The sequence below is a fragment of the Mustela erminea genome, chromosome 13 (assembly GCF_009829155.1).
Source record: "Mustela erminea isolate mMusErm1 chromosome 13, mMusErm1.Pri, whole genome shotgun sequence".
Taxonomy (NCBI): Eukaryota; Metazoa; Chordata; class Mammalia; order Carnivora; family Mustelidae; genus Mustela; species Mustela erminea.
In genome coordinates, this window is record NC_045626.1 from 31038702 (window position 1) to 31063778 (window position 25077).

The window sequence follows — 25077 nt, forward strand, 5'->3', positions numbered from 1 at the left end:
CTGAAGGAAAGGAGGGGATGCCAAAAGGTGTTCCTAGTGACAGAAAGAGGTTCAACTGGGTATGAGTATGAGCATGAAAACTGCAAAGAGAATAAGCCAATTAAGATAATAATAGAAAAGGCCAACAGAGTTTGCCACATGCCATGTATTTACCTAGACTCTTGACTTATATTAACAAATTTTGGCTTCACAAAATCTTTTGTGGTAGATGCCATTCATATCTCAGATGGGAAACTGAGACCCAGGGATATTAAATATCTTACCCCAAGTCACACAGTAAGTATTTTAACCTAAGCATATGGGCTGCATTGTAACCTAAGTGTTTGTAACACTTTTATGCACTATGAGCTCTGGTTCATTAATACCATGAAGGAAGTAAGACTGTGAATGAGACAAAGATAAATCTCCATTACAAAATTAAAGATAGCAGAGTGAGGCAGACACAGTTTTGATGTTCTTGAACATCTAGCTTCATTTGTAATCTGTAAGCAACCTGAAGATCAAGGTAAAGTAACTACATAGAACAGTAACATGTTTAGGCTGATGAAAATAATTTGGTTACATGAAGAAAGCAATGACTTCATTTTGGATCTCATTCTACACTATCTTCTAAGGGTAAGGAAATAGTCCAGGTGATGAAGGAAGAAACTGGCTGGTGTTTAAAACTGAAGGTTGTCATGACTGTTTAACTTAAACCCTATTCTGAAGTAAAAATAATTGTCTTGGAAATACTAAGTTGAGGTAACCCACATTTGCTTTTGGAACCATGAAAATTTTGCTTGTTTTTGACTTTGACAATACAATCATAGATGATAATAGTGACACCTGGATTGTATAGTGTGCTCCAGAGAAAAAGCTTCCTATTGAACTACAAGATTCTTATGAAAAAGGATTTTGGACAGAATTTATGGGCAGAGTCTTTAAGTATTTGGGAGATGAAGGTGTAAGAGAAGATGAAATGAAAAGAGCAGTGACATCAATGCCTTTCACTCTAGGGATGGTGGAGCTTTTGAACTTTATAAGAAAGAACAAGGATAAATTTGACTGCATCATTATTTCAGATTCAAATTCAGTCTTCATAGATTGGGTTTTAGAAGCTACCAGTTTTCATGATGTGTTTGATAAAGTGTTTACAAATCCAGCAGCTTTTGATAGTGATGGTCATCTCACTGTGGAAAGTTACCATGCCCATTCTTGCAACAGGTGCCCCAAAAATCTTTGCAAAAATGTAGTTTTGGTAGAGTTTGTAGATAAACAGCTACAACAGGGAGTGAATTATACACAAATTGTTTATATAGGTGATGGTGGAAACGATGTCTGTCCTGAATGGTAACCTGAATTAAGGTATCAGCAGGGGGATAGAGAGAAGTGGATGGGTTTGAGTTACAGAGGAAGGAAAAGCAATAGCAGTTACAGAGGAAGGATTTGGTGGCTGGTGAGGTAGGAGGAGGAGAAAAGGAGAAAAAGAAGAAAAATTAGGGATCACTATTAGGTTTCTGATTCAGGTAAGTGGACACATGGTCTTATGTTTCACAGAGATAAAGAACACAAAAGAGGTATGCGTTTGGGGGAGTGGAATAATGAGTTCATTTTCATACTGAATTTGAGGTACCTCTAAGATGTTCAAATGGAGGTGTTCACTATTTGATTCTGGAGCTCAGGACAGCTGAGCTAAGCTGGAGATGGCGAAAATCATCAGCACACAGGAATTTCTGGAATCATGGAAATAGATTAATTTTCTCAGGTAGACAAAGTAAAATGAGAAGGGAAATGAAAACAGAGCCCAAATATTTAAGTAAAAGAATTTAAGCCCTTGAGGAAATGGCCAGAGACGTAGAAGAAAAGCCAAAGAATGAGATTTCCAAGAAGCCAAGAAAAGTGAGCAGTGTTTCAGTGGAGGAGTGAGAACAATGTTTGTGGCTGCAGAGAGGACAGGTACTATCACTGAGTAAAATGTCCACTGAATTTAGCCACAGAGACCACTGCTGACCTTTGGGCTAATAGATTCACTGGAGCACTGGTGTAAGGAGAAGCTGGAAGTTGAAAGGAAGTGAAGACGATGGTTGTGGACAACATTCAAGGTACTGTGTGGTGAAGTAAGAGACAGGGAGGTATCTTGATGGAACAGACTTGGGCATATTTAATGCTGATTAGAAGAGTCAGTAGCAAGGGAATTTTTAAGGGTAGAAAACATAGAGGAGTATTCTGAATAACGAGAAAACAGCTGTGAAATAAATAACATTGACAAGTAAAAAAACAACTTATTTTTATATATGCCTCTGAATCCAGACATAACAAAAAAGGGAGACTTCTGTCCTGGGACTGCTTCCCTGAGTGCCCCAGAAGGACTTGTAGGAATGGTACATTACCATGCTTTAGGGAACACAGTTTCTTTCTCTGAAGAATATCAGAAAACTATTCCCCACCCACCACCCCCCATATTCATGGTCTTCTCTGTGGGAGTTAAGGAGGTTGAGAGAAACCTTCCAGCATCTACAAAGATGAGTGCAGGTAAGAAAGAAATCAATATGAGCAGGGGTGCTTGGGTGATTCAGTCAGTTAAGCCTCTGACTTCGGCTCAGGTTGTGATCTAGGGGTCCTGGGATCCAGCCCCATGTTGGTCTCCCTGCTCAGTGGGGAGTCTGCTTCTCCCTCTCCTTCTGCCCCTCCCCAGAGCTTGTGCTTTCTCTCTCTCTCTCTCAAATGGATAAATGAAGATCTTAAAAAAAATCAATATGAGCAAAGCTGGTTTATTAGCAAAGCTGACTAAAACAATAAACAAGGAAAGGGGATGTGTAAAACTATCAAGTTTAATGAGTCTGGTCAGGCAAACCTTGGGTCTGTGAGGTAAAGCGTAAATTGTGTTTCTTTGGCAACCAGAAGATATTCCAGTGGGCTGTGTATGTAAAGATGGCTTGGGGGGAAAACAAATAAAAGAAAAACAAACAAAAACAACCCCCCAGTCCCTGGGATGGAACACTAATCCCTGAGCAGCTGTAATATCTCTATTTTTAAGAGAAGAGTGCTAATCTCCTCCTTTTCCTTCACTTACTCATTCAAACCAACATTTAATCTGGACCCTACTGCACTGTGTTGGGTTCTGAGGACTCAAAAATTAATAAAGCCCCATCCTTATTTTTATGGGGTCACAGTTTCTGGGGAAAGTCAGACATAAAGACAGTCCCTTTGCAACTTGGTAACTGCTGTATATAAAAAAGATATGCAGAAAGAAGCATCGGAAGGGTGCCTAATTAGGAAGGGTGCCTAATTGTTCCTGGGCTAAGGAAAAAATTCAATGGGAGGCAGAAGATCTTCCCCCTTATTCCCCTTCCCCTTATTTTGAAACTATAGAAACAAATGAGTCTATTTGAGACATGCTTTTTCATAAAGGCGCTTTTTCCATACTTAAAATACATACATATATATATATATATATATATTTTTAAAAAGATTTTATTTACTTATTTGTCAGACAGAGATCACAAGTAGGCAGAGAAGCAGGCAGAGAGAGAGGAGGAAGCAGGCTCCCTGCTGAGCAGAGGGCCCGATGTGGGGCTTCATGCCAGAACCCTGGGATCATGACCTGAGCTGAAGGCAGAGGATTTAACTCACTAAGCCACCTAGGCGCCCCAATTTTTTATCTCCATGAGGAACTCCTTACCCCAATTATACTTGCTAAGCATGTTGGCATGAATGTTTTTATCAAAGGACCACAGGAATCCATTGCTAGATGAAACCTGAGCAGTCATTCTAACCTCTGTACTGTTAACTGAAAAGAGTCTGTCATTATTCAAACTGTTACCATCCATATAAATCAGCCATTACGAAACTACTCCAAAATGGTTACTTCACTTATTGTGTAGTGTTTTCTTATAGACACATGTATTTGTATGGTTACTGAAATAAAAATACAATAAAATATTTTTCTACGTCTGTTTAAGATTGATTTAGATTTTTTCCATATTATTATGGTTTGTATAATTTCCACTAGAAAGGCTGCATGGTAGTCTATTGTCTAGATCTACCTTAAGTTACTAAAAAATTCCTGTAATTTTGGATTTGTACAACCACTTCACTTTATAGACAGAGAAACTGAGGCTGGTTAAGGTGCTTCATGCTTTAGGTCTCTATGAGTACTTTCTTTATACCATGTTGTCACTTTCATATACAAGATGAAAGTTGTAGCTGGTTCAAAATTATTGGCAAAAAGTCCTGTGATGTTCGTTTCCTTAATGCTGGGGTATCATTTGGTATTCGTAAAAGATCAAGTCATAATGAAACGTAGGTATCTGCTGAAAATTGAGGAGACTGGTCAACAGACCAGGGAATATGGGTCACTTTTTCCTCTGACAGTAGCTTCTTTTGCCATATTGGACAGATGCCATAGAGATCCTATGTTCTCATATATGCATGTTAATGGACAACATGAGCTTGCCTCATGCCTCAAGTACTTAAAGCAGTAGCAGATTTCTAAAAAACTGGGATAAATAGGGATAAGACTGAAAGAGGTGGAAGCTAGTAGAATAGGTCACCCATGGGAAGCTGTTTTAGGAGGGCATGTCATGGAGGAAGAGAACACTACTATGGGGGGAATGGAGGGTGCTGGAAACTTAGATATGGAGTTACTTAAGGGAGGCCCCAATCAGTCCCCAGCTACTAGAATGTTGGTATTGGAAGGGACATTAGAGACAATTTTCAATTCATCAAATGCCTAATTTGATGACAGGGGTTGAGCTAAAACTCAGATACCATAATGTCAAGTTGAGCGCAGTGTACCTCAAAGGATGAATAATACCAGTGACAAACTTTTCCTCCTTTAATTACTAAGGACTTTCATATATAATTTTAATTTCTTTAAATTTAAGTTGCTGTCCTTCTAATTCCAGATGCTGGAAAAATGCTTATGGTCTTCTTCCATTTACTGGAGACAGAGAATCCAAACTGAAGAGTCCATGATTATTATCTTCAGCTTTGCTTCAATATGTTTCAAAATACATGTTTTGAAGTGTTGATCAGTTAAATAGTCCAGTGGTATTCTCATTCAGTAATACCTCTCTAAATCCTACTTCTGAGAATGCTGAGCTAATTGGGTCAGGTTTGAAGGAACGTGCAGATAAAAGTTAGAAGCAGAAATAAGTGAAACCATATGATAATTGACTCTCTCTGCTTGACTTATTTCACTCAGCATAATCTCTTCCAGTCCCGTCCATGTTGCTACAAAAGTTGGGTATTCATCCTTTCTGATGGAGGCATAATACTCTATCCCCAGGGGTACAGGTCTATGAATCACCAGGTTTACACACTTCACAGCACTCACCAAAGCACATACCCTCCCCAATGTCCATAATCCCACCCCCTTCTCCCAAACCCCCTCCCCCCAGCAACCCTCAGTTTGTTTTGTGAGATTAAAAGTCACTTATGGTTTGTCTCCCTCCCAATCCCATCTTGTTTCCTTTATCTTCTCCTACCCACTTAAGCCCCCATGTTGCATCACCACTTCCTCATATCAAGGAGATCATATGATAGTTGTTTATCATATGGTTTCACTTATTTGTGGAGCATAACAAATAGCATGGAGGACATGGGGACTTAGAGTGGAGAAGGGAGTTGGGGGAAATTGGAAGGGGAGGTGAACCATGAGAGACTATGGACTCTGAAAAACAATCTGAGGGTTTTGAAGGGACGGGGGGTGGGAGGTTGGGGTACCAGGTGGTGGGTATTATAGAGGGCACGGATTGCATGGAGCACGGGGTGTGGTGCAAAAATAATGAATACTGTTATGCTGGAAATAAAAAAAAAATAAAAAATAAATTAAATATAAAAAAAAAAAAAAAAAAAAAAGTTAGAAGCAGGAGGAAAAGGAGTAGGAAAAGTTCCCCTTCTACTATCCCAAAGGATGTGTGCAAGTAAACAAGAGAATCATAAAATTGTACTTTTAGAATTACTATCAGAAAGCAAGTTATTTAACATTTTTATTTTATAGATTGAAAAACTGAATCTTAGACTTGTTCAGGTTTCAAGAGCTGATCAACAGCAACATAAATCCATGCTTTCTTTTTGACTCCAATCTAGTGCTTTTTGTCAACTAATGAAATAATTATTGTTACTACTATTGGCATGTGAAGTAGGATGAATATCACTGTGTCCCAAAGCAGGAAACATTATTATCCTTATGACTTCACCAATTTGGATTGCATCGGGAGAAATACAAAACAGGGCTTGATCCTGCATTCAGCTGGTGAGTCTGAGAGAAGCTAATAGAAGGCTGATTTGGAAGAAGTGGACCTTGAGGAGGTAGGACCTGCGTTAATCACTCAAAGGACAGGATTTGAACTGGCAGGTGGTAGTTGAGGGAGAGTGCATTTCAGGCAATATATATTAGCATTGCCACAGGAAGAACCGGTGACTACAGAGAACATTCACTGCATTCTTTACAATAGTTTTAATATTCTCATTTTAATCCATGTGAATAACTTTGGGCAAGTTACTTAGCCACTCTTGTCCTCTTTTTCTTTAGCAGCAAGGAGGGAATAACAAAGCAAGGCTGCATTACAGGGAAACCAGGAGGCATCGTGAATATGAAGCATTATAAAGGGTTTTATTCACATAAAGGGGAAGGAGAATATGCTCCACAAAATTCTACAGCCAGAATTTCAAAGCATCATTGTTGCCTAATGATGGTTTTAGCTTTGCCCTCAGTGAATATATAGTTGGAGTTTTGCAACTGAAAAATATCTTTGTTATGTTTTGCCTGGATCAAAGCACACATAAAGCCTGATCGAATGGAAAAAAAGGCACAAGATACAGGCGAGTACCTCAGCATGACAAAGAGCGGCCCTCAGGTTTTTGCTAATGCCCTACCCAGTTAAAATGTTCTGAAACCTCTGTAAGCAAAGACTGAAAATCCAACAAAATTACCATATATGTATCTTATCCAAAACAGTTGCTCATGTATTACTGGAGATCAGTTACCACAGATAGAAAGACCTGAACTGTTCTCTCCAACAGGGTGTAAGGCCATGCCCCCAAAGAAGAAATATCTGTTAGAAGAAAAGTCAAACTAGAAAAACTCAGAAGACTGTATGAGAGGGTGAAGATAAGGAAATTGGTTTAAATAAAAATGAATCAGTGTAACAAAATCCAGATTTTTCAGTCTTAGGTACACAGTGGACTCCTTAAGATAAGAAAATTTTATAAAGAGAAGTATTTTATGAGTAATTTATCAATTGTTTGCCTATAAATGAGATTTTAAAATGAGAACCAGAGAAACTTTTCTTAGAATGAATGAAATTGGTGTTTCTGTTAACACTGGGTCCAGGGACAGCTTGTTTTCCTAAGCTATAGTTTCTAATGGCACCCATACACACTGAAGTTATTTTTTATCATGATTTGAGACAGAAGTGAAAGTAGGACTTGTTACCATTCGTTCTGTAAATTCCAACTAAACCTGGCAGAATCATACTGTGATGCATACTTCTAGCATTACTAGCATCTTATCTTCTTTAAAAAACTAATTAATGTCTGGTTCTTATCTTTGTCTTCCTGAAGCTTCTCTTTACCTTTCTCAACAATTCTATTAAGATCTTCTGGAGTCATCACATTTCTTTTTTCCTGCTTAAAGGACAATGCTTTGGGGTCCTGAGGTCTCCTTGCTACTTATGGGTTATGTATAACGGACAGATAGAAAAGTAGGAAATTCAGTTTAGAAAAGATACATGGTTCTTGAGCTTAACACAAAAAGGAAAACAAAACCCACCTAATTTGATTGTCTATTTCTTTTCTCACTGCAATGACTATTTATATAATAAAATTCAACTGTACTGTAAGCTTTTGAGGAAAATTTCCTTATGCTTTCATTTTATTCCTATCCCACACCTCAATATTTAGGATAAAGTCTTATCCTTAGGAAAATCTCAATAAATATAGATTGAATGATTACTTACTAATTGACTGTTTTGTCAATATGCCATTGATATTGTTTGACTTCTCGGAATATTTAGGGGTTTTCAATGGAGACACTGGGAGGGAGACCTTCACGGGCCATGCCGTATCTGTCTTCATCTCTCTTATACTGATTAACTTCATTTCTGCTCAGGGCTTCCTGTAGGTAGATGCTTCATTTCTGTTTATTGAATAAAAAATAGTTTCTGTTGTTGAACTATAGCTCCTCAATTAAGTTCTGAGAACTTGTATCACCAGATTAAATTTAAAAACAACACCAAAGTGTTGCTATATGACCTGGCCTTTCAGTATTGAGAATCTAATATAATAATAGAAGGTTATTTCCTTCAGGGTGTATTATCTCTCTGACCAGATGCTCATTGTTACATGCGTGACAAGCTCCTTAGAGCAAAAAGGTTCTCCCTTATGTGGATGGAGGAAAAAAATGAAAACCACTTACCTGGTCAACATTATTTCATAGGGTGCTGAGGAATAAATCAGCTTGGCATGACCTTCATTGAAATTTCAGATTTATTTACAGAGGTTTGTGCTGATCACTTTATCTACTGGAGGCTCGGTTTCCCCTTGGTGACTCATAAGTAATGTGGTCCACGCAAACCCGTGTAAATAGAGCTAATATTTCAAGGGAGATCATGCTATATACTCTTCCCCTGAGAACAGATGACGGCTGACTGCTGGGCTGATGTGAAATTTATCTTTGTGAAGAAGAGGGAATGTGTGGCCTAGAGGGCAGTATCCAGGGTTTGTGAATCCTAAGAGGGGCTGAGATATACTGGGTCCAAGTGTTTGTGTTGTGTGCTTCTACTTATGGACAAAGATTAACAAAGGAATACAAAATAACTCACTCAACTCAATTCTTCAATAGTCTACAAAGTCACCATTGATTTTTCTCACTTTATCTGTATACATTTTTCCCTTTGAACCACTAAATCCAGTAGCCGCCAAAGAAGAGTCTGGACCCCCTAGTAAAGAGATCTGTGAGCTGGTTGCCTCTGTCAGTTGCATTTCTTTTACTTCATTTTACTTTCAATCTCTCACCACATCTCTTTCTCTGCCTTCTAATGTATTTTGCTGGGGTTTGTTGAACACAGTAGCTCATTTTCCCCACTTGTACTTAGGTCTCTACAATCTCCAGCCCTCCTAATTTACCACTCAGACACTTAGCCAAACATATGGAGAGATACCCACCCATCTATTTGTACCTATAAGGTGAATGTAAGGCTTTTGGAAAATGAAGGCAAGCTTCTCTTCATAAAAGGTTTATGTAAAATATAAAATTCCGTGCTCTAGGATTTCTTGCTTTATGTGATTGTATTAAGCTTTATAAATGTTATCGATTAAGATGTCTAGGAGGAAGTCAGATAATTGTATTAGAATTAATCAAGAAATATATATATTAAGGGCATTCTATGACCTGAGTATGTTGCTGCTTGCTATGAGAGATAAGGATCTCATGTAGCTTACAATGTGTTTGGGTAAACAAGACTAACACTCAGCAAAGAAAAATACTGAAAGACACAAGACTGTATAGAATTTCCTGTGTGGTATGGACTTAAGTGACATTCTAAATACATATGTGGTCATGCCACTCTCCTTAAAATAATTTCGAGGGATAAAGTCCCGACCCCTTTACAGTTCTTGGATCCCTAAGAGCTTTGCAACCTGGCCCCAACTCACCCAGCCATGTCTCCATGCCAAGAAACTCTGTGTTCCAGTTTCACTAAATACACCTAAACCACTATTATATTTATTCAGGGATGAAGAAGCTAAAGATAAATAACTTATATAAGATCATAAGGCATATTAATTACAGTTACTTGACATGTATGGTCCTTTCCAAATGTATTACCTTATTGCCTTTATCTTCCTTCAGTTTGGAATATCTTCCACCATTATCTCCAACTAGCAAATATCAGTGTCTCAAATCATCCCAGAGCTGAATGAGTTATTTCTTCTCCTTAGCTCATATAGCAGTTGCTTCTACTTCACTGCATTTCAAGTTTCTTTTTTAACATTCTCCCCCACTAGACCATGAGCTTTTTGAGGGCAAATACTGTGTTTTATTCACTCTGGATTCCCCAGTGCCTAGCAACAGAATGTTTTATGGGTGTTTTAAGGGTGAGTAAATTCTCAGAAAGTGGCAGCATGTTCTCCTAAATGAGTAGGGAATGCAGCCACCTCATGAGATCTGAGAGCTACTAAGTAGAACCTTCACATTAAAATATTAAAATATCCCCCCTCATCCTGTCTCTGTAACAAGAGAATCCATGTATAACCCTTGGGGTTAAGGTTGCTGTGGTCCTGATCCAGTGACCTAGGGCAAATTACTTGCCTTTTCTTTTATCATAGTATCTTGTATTGCCATTATCTGCATCATTTTTGGCAACTGCAGCAACAAGGCACATGTCTATGGGTCCCTGTGCCGGGTATATATAATATAAGGATATTGTAGGTGCTACATGAGTGAGTGATTCATACCGTGGTTGCTATAGGAATTGAGATGAAAACTCATTTAGGAATTGTATGAATTGCGACAGCCTCCCAGTGGTTAAGAGCCAAACTTCAGCAGGATCTTCCCTATGACAGGATGGACAAAGATTTAACAATGGCCATGCATGTATTGTATTAGAAGAGCCACAAGGAGAATAAAGCTCTGGGGATAATGCTGCAATTCACACACCCTAGATCCTGCTCCCCAGCCCTGAGGGTGCTCTGTCACCTGGAGAGGGAGGCACTGTCAGGGGACCTGGGTAAGTCTGGCTCCCTGCAGGGTCTTACCAGAGGGGTTTCCTTAGCAGGACTGATGTTACCGTAACCTCCTCTTAGGGACTGAGCTCTCACCTTGGATTTGAGTTCTGTTTTTTTTTTGTCACGCTCAGGGATAATATACAGCTATTGCTGCAAGAGCCTGTGAAAGAATGGGACAGCCGACTTACACCAGAGCTGGACCCGGCAGGTAAGGAGGCTCCTCACCAGCTCGGGGACCTCAGAGGGCACAGTCGGCCAGCCTGCCCTCCGTGGGAGCCATCTTCCAATGCGCAGGCGCCCTGAGAGGGTACGTAGGGCTGAAACCCTCTGGGCGCATGCGTCTTGGTGCCCACTTCCTGCCTCCTGGGCGCCCTCCACTTGTCGCGAGAAGTGGCTGTGTTTTTCCGCGGGTCCTCCACAAGCAAGCGTCTTGGGTGAGTTCCCGCTCCTGAAACCACTATCTCCAGGTCCGCAGAGACTTCCTCTTTCCAGTCCCTCTTCGACCTCCGTCTACTCCAGTTTTGAACTGCACCCTGTAACGCAGAGGTGGTGAACCAACGGATGTCAAAAAATTTTCCTCATGTCCGTTGCCCTTTCACCTAGTTTTATATAGGGACAGAAGCTGTTCCCAGCTTGTGCTTAAAAGTTATCATAGAGGGGCGCCTGGGTGGCTCAGTGGGTTAAGCCGCTGCCTTCGGCTCAGGTCATGATCTCAGGGTCCTGGGATCGATCCCCGCATTGGGCTCTCTGCTCAGCAGGGAGCCTGCTTCCTCCTCTCTCTCTGCCTGCCTCTCTGCCTGCTTGTGATCTCTGCCTGTCAAATAAATAAATAAAATCTAAAAAAAGAAAATTATCATAGAGGAAATGTTTGTAGAGATTTCTTGTTTCTTGGAAATTTAGGAGTACCGATTTTCCCAGGGCGGTTTCTTTTCAGACCACTGCCTTCACTAGTCACAGGGCTGCCCCCCCAGGGGTGTGCTTATCTCCCAGCCCTAGGCTGCCCCTTGCACAGACCTCCTTAGTCCTTCAGAGGAGGGAGATGTCAGGTGGGGTAAAGAACTGTGGACTGAGAAAATGCACATCTCCACTGGTAGCTTTCTTGGCCCATAAGGCCTGCTTCCCAGGGAATTCCTCCCCAGACCGGTAGGTGGGATTTTTGGTAAGTAGTTTATCCCGTGGGATCACATCATTTATGCTGAATCAATCACTGACTCTAACAATTTTTGGACAGGGCCTTACATTTGTTTTCTGTTACTAAAACTAGTAGTGAGAAAAACAGAAGAGAAACATAGGGACACCACAATGTGGTCAACATTGCATGAACGAGGTGCCCGTGTTAAATAACAGGAAAGAGGAAAATGGAAACAATGTTGAGTTAGTTTTTAATAGAATAAAAATTAGTTGCATTTTAGGCAATTTTCTGCCTTCCACACACCGCCCCATCCACCCTAGCCTTCGTGCCTTTTTATTACCTTCCAAAGTAGTCTCCATCTACACTGCCCCATCCTGTGGTGAGAGCAGCGAGAGAAGACTGAGGAGATAGGATGGGTGATCCTTTTAGATGAGGTTCGTGTTCCATCCTTTATTCATCTATTTATCATAGACATAAATATACATGAAATCATAGAATATTAGAAACTTTCCATATTATATATCCTTTTCTTTAAAAAGATTTTATTTATTTATTTGACAGAGAGACAGCAAGAGAGGGAACACAAGCAGGGGGAGTGGGAGAGGGAGAAGCAGGCTTCCTGCTGAGCAGGGAGCCTGATGCAACCTGGATCCCAATGACCTGAGCCGAAGATAGATGCTTAATGACTGAGCCACCCATTAAATATCCTTTTTAAAAAGATGTTTTATTTATTAGTGAGAGAGAGAGACATCATGTGTGAGTGGGGGGAACGTGTGAGGGGAAGGGCAGACAGACAGAGAAGCAGACTTACCACTGAACAGGGAAACCCATGCAGGATCCATCCCAGAACCCCAGGATCATGACCTGAGCCAAAGGCAGACTCTTAATGGACTGAACCACACAGGTGCCCCCATATTATGTGTCCTTCTACCTTCATTTCACAGACAAGGAAACAGGCATTTTAAAAAATAAAATGCCTTAAAAAGGCATTTTCATAGTGAGTTAACTGTAGGACCAGAGCTGGCATTCAGCTTCCTGGCTTCTTTATAGCCCATTACCCTGTACCCTGGTGACTCATGAGATAGAGAGGCAGTGGCCTGTTTGTATGGTCTTCTCCCAGGAGAACAGATTATTCTTTCCCTGTGGAATGCCATCCCCCAACTTCTACCTAGCAGAATGTCTTCCTCATTTCCTGTGTTTAAGGTAAAGTATGACTTCATTGTAGAAAGTACTCCTTCAGCTCCAGGTTGCCTTCACACTTCTTTTAGAAGGACCTTGGCTTTCTTTGCCACATGTTATACTTTTCATTACCTGTTATGTGTCCACCCTTCCTGCTCTACTGTGAGCTGCATGTGGGTACACAGTGCCTGATGCATAGTTTATGTTCAGTGGTTGAATGAATGGATATGGATTGAGCCCTTAGGTAGTCCTATATGTTTCAGACATTTTCACAAAAACACACTGCATATAGTTTATGGGCATATTATTGTTCTTTTTTTTTAATTTTTTAAAAATTTTTTATTTTAATTATTGGGGTTTTTTTTTGTTGCTCAGGCAACTTGGCTAACTAAAGCAAGAATGAAATTTAATGGAAGGATACAGCTAACTCACAGAGAGGGCCAAGAACCAGTCTTGGAAGAAGACAGGAACTAAGCCAGTTCTGGAGGAGCAGAAACGGTAATGACTGATACAGTCTCCTAGCAGGGAGAGCTGGGTCAGGGACTGTGGCTATAATCAGTGAATTCCTACTATTTAAAATCTCTTCCGTCGTCATGAACAAGTTTCTGCCTCAGGGAAGGAGCACCCAGTTAGCATAAGGTTGAGTCTGCTTCTTGGCCCATTGTGGAAAGAGTAGATTTTTTAAAAGGAGATCCTATTGGGAAAAAGGAATGAATGCTGAGCAAGTTAAGATGGAAAAACAAAATAAGACACGTGTCTACTCCTTATATACATAGAAGAGCTGCCTCAAGTCTTTCTGTGCTTTCAGAGACTGGAAGAGGTGTTTCCCAGCATGTTGGGCACCCCTCACACAGGAGTACAGTTCTGCCAAGATCTCTGCCTTCTCCTTGAGTGTGTGAGCTCTTAGGCCTGGCATATAGTTGGTATATCATAAATGTATGCTGGATGAATGAAAGGATAAATTTTAAATAGGTGAGATGGTGATCATCAGAGACACCTCTCAGAAAGGATGCCAGAGACAGTGATATAAGGTAGATAATGGGCAATAATAAACATTCAGCTTCAGATGTATATTCAGTTCTTAGTTATTTCCCACAACAGTCTTGTAAAATAGGAAGGACAGTTATATTCCTTATGTCACTGATAAAGAAATTAGACTTAGTGAGAGTAAATGATTTATTCAGGGTCACAAAACTAATTATTTGCAAAGCTGGGATCAGAATATGGGTCACCTATCTCCCGCCCCAGTGCTTGATATAATGGTTGAGTAATTTTTTTCATGTTTTTATTCAAATGTTTGGTGATGGATGATAAGTTAGAGATGAATATGGGGTTTTGTAAAGGAACAAAAGAAGCCTGAGGACATTTGAAAATAATGAGCAATCTTTGGAAGTGAAGCTAATGAGAAGTACCATGTTTATGTGTACATAAGGTATGAGAGCAGAGAGGGTATTATGTGTGTTTGTGTGTAAGGAAGAAGTACAGGTAGAGATTCTCTTGGAAATAGGACTCTGCGAAAGGGAGTAAAGATATAAAAATGTGGAATCTTTTTCTTTTTATATAAAGATATAAAAATGTGGAATCTTTTTTTTTTTTAAGCGTTGTGGAGTTTTTGAAAGTTCCATGTCATTGCTTCTATTTCTGAACATTAAGGGTTTTTTGTTGTTGCTATTGTCATTGCTGTTAAATTATTATATCTCAAGGAATTATTATTGAAATGGATGTCTTTGGTTTTAGTTTATATAACCCCAGCAACAACAGAAAATGAGCAGCAGTTATTGAAAAGAGAAACTTGTGTTCTTGGAGAAATTTTTTTTTAAGGATTTTATTTATATGAGAGAGAGTGCAAGAGCTGGGGGAGGAGCAAAGGGAAAGGGACAAACAGACTCCATACTGAGTGCAGAGCCTGACGTGGGGCTTGATCTCACGACCCTGAGATCATGACCTGAACCGAAATCAAGAATTGGACTCTCAACCAGCTGAGCCACCCAGCACCCCTTGGAGAAACACATTATGAGAAGAGTGGACTCATAAAACACACATTCAAGATATTTTAGATTGAATATTCCTGTGATACACAGGCATTGCCATCTAATGAAAAGCCCCTTACAGAATACTTGTGAATACCCTGAATATGGACAGAAGACTTGCAGGGGGACCAGGAAAGTTTCTAATATGCCCACAGCACAGTTTAGGATCCCACAACTCTCCTGGATTGGGGCAAAGTGGATTTTTGCCTTAGAAGCTCATGTGGGTGGGTTATCTCCCCTCCTTTTGTTGTTAGTTGCTGTTGTGAAGATACCATGTTATGTAGAGCTCTCACATCTGCCAGTTTTGGCAGGAAAAACAGAAAGCATTTCAGTTTAAAAGTTTATTTTCTAGCCAACTCATTCTCAACTCCTTGTTCTATGTTAGACTTGTCATCTTCAAAAATTATTCAAAAATCTAAATTCTTAGGCTACCTGTGATGATTAATGTAAAATGAAGAAGCAACAGTTGACACTTGCTTGCTTTTTCCTAATCTTTTTCAGTAACTCCAACATGCATATCCATTTTGGTGAATTGACTTTTGTATGTAAAAGAGAAAGGGGGAGTACTAGAGGAAAACAAGGACAGTGAGTAAGGTTAGCCCTAATTCTCCAAGATCACAGGACAAGAATATGGAGGTTTTTCAAAAAATTAAAAATGGAGCTACAAAAAAAAATAAAAATGATTTCCTAATTTACTATATGATCCCATAGTCCCACTTCTTGGTATATAAATGAAGGAGATGAAGGTAGTATCTTGAAGAGACAGCTGTATTCCCATGTTCATTGCAGCATTATTTACAATGGCCATGATACACAAACAGCCTAAGTGTCTATTGAGGATGAATGGATAAGGGAAATGTGACACACACACACACACACATAAATATTCAATCTTAAAAAAAAAAAGAAGGAAATCCTGCTCTTTATGAAAATATTGATGAACATGGAGGACATTATGCTCAGTCAATTAAACTGGCACAGAAAGGCAGCTATTGTGGGTCTGGCTTATTGTGGAATCTAAAAAAGTCAGACATAAAAACAGGGAGTCAAATGGGCTGGGAGATGGAGGAGTTGGGGAGATGTAGGTCAAAGGATATAAAGGTTCAGTTATGTAAGATGAATAAGTTCTGGATATCTAATGTATAGCATGATGACTGTAGTTAATACTGCATTATATATTTGAAATTTGCTAAGACAGTTGATATGAAATACTCTCACCAGGGACTTACAAAAATCATAACTGTCAGATGATGGGTATGTTAATTAGCTTGATCATGGTGCTTACCTTACAATGTATGCATATATTAAAACATCACATTGTACACCTGTATAATATATATAACTTTTATTTATAAGTATACTTCAATAAAGCTAGAAAGAAAAAAAATTGGAGCAAACCAATTCTCAGTTAAGATATTCCTAGAAGCAAAAAGGTCAAGAAAAAGGCAAGAAAGAAAACCAGAGGCATATGGGGACCTCAGCATGAGGTGAACATGACCCGTAGGCAATAACCCTTGTTGGAGAAGGGACCCCAAAGAAATCTTCTGCCAGAACAGGAAAAGAAAATCACCATGTTCCATTGGATCCCTGAGAAACTCACCTTCTGATGACTCTGCTAGTTAAGGAAGGGGGTGTGGGAAGGAAAAAGAGGAGGAGAGAAAATGTTAGAATTCATTGCTGGCAGCATTTTGATAATGAGAGCAAAGATTCTATTCAGAGGTTCAACTTAAAAAAAGGGGGGGTTCTGTCATTGGTGGTACAGAAGTTTGGTAACTAGTATAAAGAAGGAAAAATCAACACCTGAAAGTGTTCTTCTCCCCTTGGTTCTTTTAGCCCTAGGTTTTCTGAGGCAGAAGAGGAAACTCCCATTTCCCCTAAAATTCTTGCAGACTGTAAATGTAAAGAGGAAAGGATTCCTGAAATGTATGTTTTGCCTTTCTATAGGGAACAAAAATTAGCATTCAACCTCCTTGTTACAAGTCCCATTTTGATCTTTTTTTAATTGCCAGGGAAAAAAGTAATGAAGAGCAATTTTAATTTAGCCACAAAAATCCTACAAATGATAAAAAAAAAAAAAGGCCGAGCTGACAGGTGCACTGAAAATGGTCATGTCATTCCTCTTACTTTGAGGCTAACTACAGCTAATAATGGTCTGGAGTCATCCTTTGAACTGCTCATGGTGTCTTTCATCTGGAGAGTTCAAAGCCCTTTACAAACAGTAAATAATGAGATCTCACAAAAGTCCTCAAAGTAGGAACACGGGAATTACACTGTACCCATTTTACAGTTGAACAGTATGGATCACCCCAGGCCCAGAGCTGGCCATGAAACCCAACAGTCTCTGAGTCCTTTGCCCTGACTTCTCTCTCACATTGAGGGCCTCTCAGCCCCCCAAGAAAAGCCCATCTCAACATTCTCATCTTTACCCTGTGCCAAGCCCACTGATGTAAGCACCTTACCTCCGTCTCCTGTTTCTGATCGTCCCTCTCTTGTTTGCTCCTCAAATATTCATTGTCTCTGCTGCTTTGTGAGAAATATTATATCTCTGATGTACCCTGTACTTATGAATTAGAATAGGGCTTCTACTCCTTTTTAGGAAACAGTTAATGAGTAAGTCTTTTTTGGTTATCTCCTGTGTCTGTAGAATTGGCCTGAGCACTGCAGGTGCTACCAAAGGAGCATAAAACATAGATCTGAGGGCGCCTGGGTGGCTCAGTGGGTTAAGCCTCTGCCTTCGGCTCAGGTCATGATCTCAGGGTCCTGGGATCGACCCTGCATCGGGCTCTCTGCTCAGCAGGGAGCCTGCTTCCCCCCTCTCTCTCTGCCTGCCTTTCTGCCTACTTGTGATCTCTCTCTCTCTCTCTCTCTGTCAAATAAAGAGATAAAATCTTAAAAAAACAAAAACAAACAAACAAACAAAAAAAACATAGATCTGACCTTCTGGCTACTTTAGGCAGGTGAAGAGACAGGCCTGAGACTCTGGGTACAGCAAGGAGCCAGGCCCTCCATCAAAGGCTTTACTGTGTGTTACTGAATCCTAGGGATCTAGGAATTCAGAAGGGAGGTCTGGGGAGTCAGATAGCCTTCTTGGAGGAGCTTAGGTTTGGTGGAGATTTTGGAGACTGGGTAAGTAGATTTAGGGGAGCTTTCAAGGTGCAGGGCCAAAAGGTGCCCTGATCAGCCAGGGAGATGGGTTGTTAGGGGATGATAACAGAAAAAATTAAGTTTTCTATAGCATGCAGCATAGGCCCTTGAACATGTTAGCTACTCAAGGAAATGGGATACATGACTGATAAGTGTAATAGTGACTATAGAGCTCAGCACAGCCCTGTTCACAGTGATTGGAAACTTAATCTAGTAACCTGCAAAGAGGAGATTTGCTTCCTATCAGACAAACTAAAGGTAACCTTCTTTTAATGAAATTGTTGATTCTCATTTTATTTTAATTTCAGTCTGATGCTTGGGATTTTGAAGCTTGCTTCATGTATGTCAAAACAGAGGGAGGGCTCTGCTCTATAGCAGCATCTCTAAATATAAAGCAGTCTAGGCTAGGGTTCATATATAAATGAAGTATCTAATATATATACTCATATATAAATGAGTATCTAAGCAAGAGAATGTTTCTTTTTAAGGGGGCTTTGTTCAGTGGGGTTTCTGGGAGGAGTTAAAGTATAGGCTGAGCTTGGGTAAGGACTGATAGAGAACAGCAGGGCATGGGTCCTGGGAAGAATGTAATAAGGATGTGCACTGGGGCAATAGGGGGTAGTTATCTGTAGGAATATGCAGCATTTGTAGTTTTCAGAAGCTTTTTTTTTTTTTTTTTTGGTCCTTTGATCCTTTTGACATCTTTGAGAAGTAGGCATGAGAAGTTTTATTATCCCATTTTATAGATGAAGAATGTAAGAATGGAGAGTTTAGGTTTTTCTTATAGATGATTTAACAGTCTAACAACAGTGTAGGTCTGGAATCTGACTTTTGTCTCTTAATCCAGGGTTCTTCCTGCTAGTGACCTGTGGCAGGCTTGGAGCAGAGTGGGGCAGTGCAAGGATCTTGCACTAATCAGGTGTCAGATGATGTTTCTCTTCCTGTCTCTGGAAAAGGAGAGGTAACCAGAGAATCCAGGAGGCAAAGCTGGTCCAGGATCTGTTGGCTGAGACCTCTGCCTGAACTAGTATTTTAACAATATTTTCCTGTTAGACAGCGAACTTAGTGCAGGGCCACGCACACAGTAGGTGTTCCATAAATATTTGTTGATGCTGTGGACTCAGTACAACTGGCTCACAGCAGGCCCACCATACCTAATCGCCTCAGAAAGAACTGGAAGAGATTGAAAATAAAAATCTCATCAATAATAGAATCTGTTGTTTTCCCTTCTCTGCCCAGGGAGACTTTTGTTCCTCAGTTGCATTTCCAGTATTTTAAGATGGGAATAATTTTCACAGTGGCAGGTTCAGCTGGTGAGATGCTGTTTTAATACGAAGGAAAATGCTAGAATAGAATTTAAGAATATTAAGAAGGGATTTGGTTTCTGACAGAAATATTAGCTGTAAAGGCCGGTATGAAGATTTTAGAGAAATTTAATTAAAATTTAATCTTCTTTCTAATTAAAGTTTCCTTTAATTAAACTTAAAATTAAATTTGCTTTAATTGGAGGAATTTAAAGGGTATTACCTTTTGAGTGTCAATCATTTTGAAAGAAAAAAAATTATGCTGCTTTGTCTAGTTTAAAATGAGGATTGGTGTCAAATATCTAGAAAAAGCAATAAAAATATTGTGTTTAAATATAAATCAGCCTTCCTTAGTGTTTGGTTCCCCATTTGCCTAGTTCAAAAAAATTTGGCTTTATGTTGTGGCTTCCCTCTATGTGGGGTATCTCTGGAGAAGGTCAGGTTTAGACTCTCAGGGGTCCCAACATGACAGTTCTACATTTCTTTTTCCATTCAGTCTCCCTGAGGAGCTACCTCCCTTCTGGCTGCATTGTTGTAAGCCTCCTTCGTAGCTTTTTTGGCAAACCTGGTCAGTTGATAAGTCTGGGGGAATGGTTACCTCCTGTTTTTCTCTGGGGCTCTAAATCCCTTTCATCCTCATTCCCTTCTCAAAGCATTTTCTATATGATATTGTGATTAATAGTAGAGTATTTTCAAGCCCCAAATGTCATTCCTTCAAAAACTGAAGCTAAAATGAGTTAATTTCTTCTAGGATGGCTCCCATTTATGACTTCACCATTTCCAACGATAGCATTCTCATAATTTGCTAAGTCTTTCATGGTAGCCAATGGCCATAGCTTCAGTAGACTCTTTTCTCATTTCTGGATGGCTGAGAGCCATAGCTTCTAATAGATTTTCTCTGCTCTCTATTGTCTCTCCCATCTATCCTGCATGCTTTCGTCATATCATTAGCTAAAAGTATCTCTCCTTGTCTCCTAAGTAAACTCCAAACTTCTAACCCTGGCATTCAAGGACTCGAACAGCTTGGCTTCAGTTTACCTTTTCTACATTCATCTCCCTCAACTTTGCTAACACATTTCTTTTTTTTAGAGAGAGGCAGAGGGGACAGAGGGAGAGGGAGATAGAGAATCCCAAACAGACTCCATTCCCAGCATGGAACTCAACTGGACTCAGGGCTCCATCTCACAACCCTGAGATCATGACCTGAGCCAAAATCAAGAGTTGGACACTCAACCAACTGAGCTACCCAGGTGCCCCTTTTACTTTTTTTTTTTTTTTTTTTTTTTTTAAGAGAATGAAAGAGAGAGGACTTTGCTAACATACTTCATCTGCTCCAGCCATGCTCGTTACTCACTGTTCCTTAAACATACCTCAGGCATTTTGGCTTCTGTGCTTTTTTCCACTCTTCCAGCCTGAAATGTTTTCTCTTTCTTTAAGATTCTGATGAAATTCTAAATTGTTCACAAAGCAACCTCTTACCAATTTGGCCTGGCATGATGGCTTATGGTTCTGTAGCCCTCTAATGTTTATTCTGCATACTAATGTTTATATTCTTCATTCCTATGTATCCTATATTTGACAATTTCTGAAGCTTGAAATGTGTTATCTTCCCATTTGATCTCTTGAGCCAGCTGTGACATATGTCTCAAAAGTAATATTATTTATATTTCATATCTGACCAATATGAGGCTCCAAAGAGTTTTGGTTTTCTTGAGATCTCCTAGCTAGTGGTGATAGAGTGAAAATTAGAACTCAGGTTTTCTCCATCGATACAGTTTCTCAGCAAAATGGTTTTGGCTATTCTGTTCAAATAGTTTAAATGCTTCAGAAGAGAGGACAAAAGCCTTTTGAGAACTCAGATTTGAAAACTGTTAGGATTTGCTGAGCTAGTTATACAGATAATCTTTTGCTATTTTATTCAAACTACGTATGACACAAAGATCTTTAAAAGAGGATAAATGACTGACTTGTCATCACTGATGGAGAGAGAATACTATTAAGGGCATTTCTCTCTCATTTCCTTTCCTCCTTCCCCCCCTTCCTCCCTCCTTCCCTTCCTCCACTTTCCTCCCTCTCCCCCCACTTCTTCCTTCCTTCCTTCTTTCCAAAAAGAACAAATGCAATTGCAGTAAAAGGCACAGAGTGCTACAGGAAAGATAAGTGGTTAAAGCAGTAGATAAAATGAACCAGGCTTTTAGGACAGTTCTTGTGTAGTAGTTGGAGTTTCTGCTTTGAGTGTTGAGCACCTCAGAGACTGCTTTCCTGCTTTTGTCTGGGTCAAGGAGTAGTCTCAGTGAAGGGCAGCCATGGAAAGGCAAAACATACAGGAAGCTAGCCACTGCACCTTGTAGAATAAGGCATCAATCCAACCAGATAGTTTCTCTTGGGGGAATGAATGCTGTGAGTGCACAGGGCTGGTGGCTTGTCTGAGGTCATGGAAAGTCCAGGAGTAGATGAACTGTTTCTTTGGAAGTTGGAAGCCCTAGGATCCAGAATGACTATACTGCTCCTGAGGCAGTTGCCTTTCTGCCCTGCTTCCCTTTGTAATAATATATAATAATATATAATATATAATAATATATAATATATATTATATATAATAATATATATACAATAATATATAATATATAATAATATATAATAATATATATGATATATAATAATATATAATAATAATAATAATAATAAATGATCATCACAGAAGACATCTGAAAATGTCTTAAATCTTAAACACCTGGGACCCTGATTATGTCACTTTATGTCTCAAAATCCTTTAGAGTTTTGGATCCAGTACCTTTCAAATTATGATTGATCAGCCATTTTGAAAACTGCCTGTCACTTACATACATTCCTCTATTAGTTTTCTAGATCAGGAATCAGTAAGCCTTTTCTAAAAAAGACAAGTCAGTAAACAATTTAGGCTTTTCACAGTCTGTATTGTAACTACTCAGTTCTGAAAGTATCTACAGACAATACAAAATGAACGAGCATGACTGTGTTCCAATAAAACCTTATTAATGAACACTGAAATTTTATTCAAAGTTTGTGTATTTCATATCATTTTCACTTATCCTGATACTCTTTTAGAAGTATTTTTCAATCACTTACAAATGTAAAAACCATTCTTCAGTCACTGGCTGTACAAAATATGTGGTAGGTCAGATTTGGTCCCCCTCTTCCCCTTTCCCTGGGGAACTTTACCATCCCCACTGTCTCCATAGATACTGTGCTCTTATCTCCCTGGGTCTCCTGGGGATACCTCTTATTTTCTGACCTCTGCATCTTTGTTGATGTTGGACTCTCAAACTGAAAAATCTTACCCTTAGCCTGGGTTTGTTGAAAGTCTGGCTATGTTCTAAATCTAGCCCAGAGACAAAATTCAGATTATACTCTGGACTTCCTATTCTCAAACTATACTAGGACTAGGAAGTGGTTAAGATTTTGAAATCACACTTCCCTGGGTCTGAATCCTGGTCTCACTGCTTACTAACTCCATCATCTTGGGCAGCCTAATCTTATTAAACCTCATCTGAAAAATGGAGATAATAACAGCACTCAATTCACAGTTCAGAGGGCTATTGTAAGGATAAAATATTATAAGCTAGTAAAGAGCTTAGCACAGTACCTGACCAGGATGAAGTAATCTGTTCATGTTAGCAGTTGTCAGCTCTTTGTCCTGGGTCCTGCGCTTAATGGTATATTGTCCTTCTTCAGTTTCTAGAAGAAACAGTTTTGCCACGAGAGCAAACTCTATGTAATATTCTCTGTTTTAGCAAATGTCTTCATTCTTACACGTACATTCTAATTTCTTCAACTTGGTTTAGAAATAACTTAAAGAAACAAATGTATTTTTTTCTTCCCTTGTCTGTACTCACTTCTACAAAGGAAACGTAATTTTCTCCTTTCTATTTTTTTTTTTTAATTTTAGGTTTGTTATATGTGGTGATAGAATTAATGTACTTTCTCCCTTTAACAAAAATTTATGCTCTCACAGTCTTATCCTACCACCACATCTTGGTTTGGGTACTAGAACCATCAATTTATATCAACCCAGTTCCAGGAATAATGTTGGTTTATTAATTCTTTCTGTAGAGTATAGAAGCAGGGCCAGGAAACTGCAGAAAGAATTTATTTCCTTTCACTTGCCTTTTGATAAAGTGTAAAGAACATCAGGTAATCAGGAGTAGGAGGGTAAGATTTTTTAAAAATTTAAACTCATGTTAATCCATGTCAGATACAAGTTGGAAACAAGTTTAAACTTTTTGAATTCAAGTGTAGTTTTTCATAATCAAGGATATTTGCCTTCTGTGGTTACTTCATCTATCATTTCATTCATTCAGGGCATTTAATGAGCACTTAGAGATCACCTTAGCTAGGCTGTCTAGGGGAAAGAAGATAAATGAGGAATAATCATGATTAACTCAAGTAGCTTCCAGGCCATGAGAGTGCAGAGCCATACAAACAATGAACTATAACATCAGGCAGAGTAAAAGGCCTGGGATAGGCACACAACCACTGTATGGTAGGAAGGAGTAGCTAATAGTGATGGTCCAAGATGAAAATGATCCAGAGAAGTGGGATATGTCTGAGGACTGGTTAAAGGTCTCCCCAGCTAATGGAACAGCATAATGTGAAGGTGTGTGGCAAGCTCAGGAAACAACAACAGTGGTTTGTGTGTGAAGAGCAAATAAGGTGTACAGGGATATAAGGAGAGATGGAACTGAGAAATTTACACCCACCATTGAAAACCTCATTGCGTCTTTCTTAGAAGAAGACAAGGATACCCAACTAAAAGATGATAATTATCTTTTCAATTCAGAAAATGTTCAGAAAACATTATAAAACCAGATATGGAAATACTAAATTCCAAACTTTTCATTGGTGAACTGGGAATTGTGATCACCAAATGCAGTGACTAAGAATGAAGCGCACACATTTTGAAAAGCATTGCCTAGTTCTCTGTCTCTGCTTCAAGCCAAAGAATCATAAAAGCTTGGAATATGGGGTCACCTGGCTGGTGCAGGACAGCAGAATGTGATTCTTGATCTTGGGGTCATGGCTCAAGCCCCGTGTTGGGAGTAGAGGCTTACAAAAAAAAAAAAAAAAGCTTGGAATACAAAGGAACCGTAAATGGCCTCTGATCCATTATATCTAGACATTTTCTATGTGAGGATCTCTTAAAAATACCATAAAATTTCCTAGATTCTCCACATAGTACCATACTCTATGATGAAAAAATTCATAATTACAAAAAGCTATTATGAATTTAGTTGAATCTTATTCACCTTTGCATATATATTATGTTGAAGAAAAATTATCATGAAAGTATATATATAAGCTATATTATTTATTCAGGCTGTAGCCATTGCTAGGGCCCAGTAGATTTGTGATGTTCTTGCATAACTTGAAGAAGTGTCTTCCCATATCCCAGGCCTCTAGGCCTGTCACCTCTGCTGAGTCTCCTAAAGTGATTTGTTGCCTGGTTAGCCAGTGGTACAGTTCAGGTTAGGACTTCAGAAAGATTTGGTTAAATTCAGCTTTTACTGATCAAACATTTCCCATATGTTTAGTATTGTAC

The 25077-nt window shown here is 39.3% G+C and overlaps 1 protein-coding gene and 1 long non-coding RNA gene across 2 annotated transcripts in view; both read left to right on the plus strand.

Annotated features, from left to right (window-relative positions):
* Positions 1-649: 649 nt before the first annotated feature.
* Positions 650-1333, plus strand: LOC116571475 (pyridoxal phosphate phosphatase PHOSPHO2-like). The gene is given in 1 exon segment (XM_032309452.1): positions 650-1333. A coding segment is annotated over 1 exon segment (567 nt). The 5' UTR covers positions 650-766.
* A 12068-nt stretch (positions 1334-13401) lies between these two features.
* LOC116572469 overlaps positions 13402-25077 on the plus strand; it is a 39201-nt gene continuing 27525 nt past the window's right edge. The window contains exon 1 of the long non-coding RNA XR_004278347.1: positions 13402-13519. This is a non-coding gene — a long non-coding RNA (uncharacterized LOC116572469). The remainder of the gene's footprint in view (positions 13520-25077) is intronic.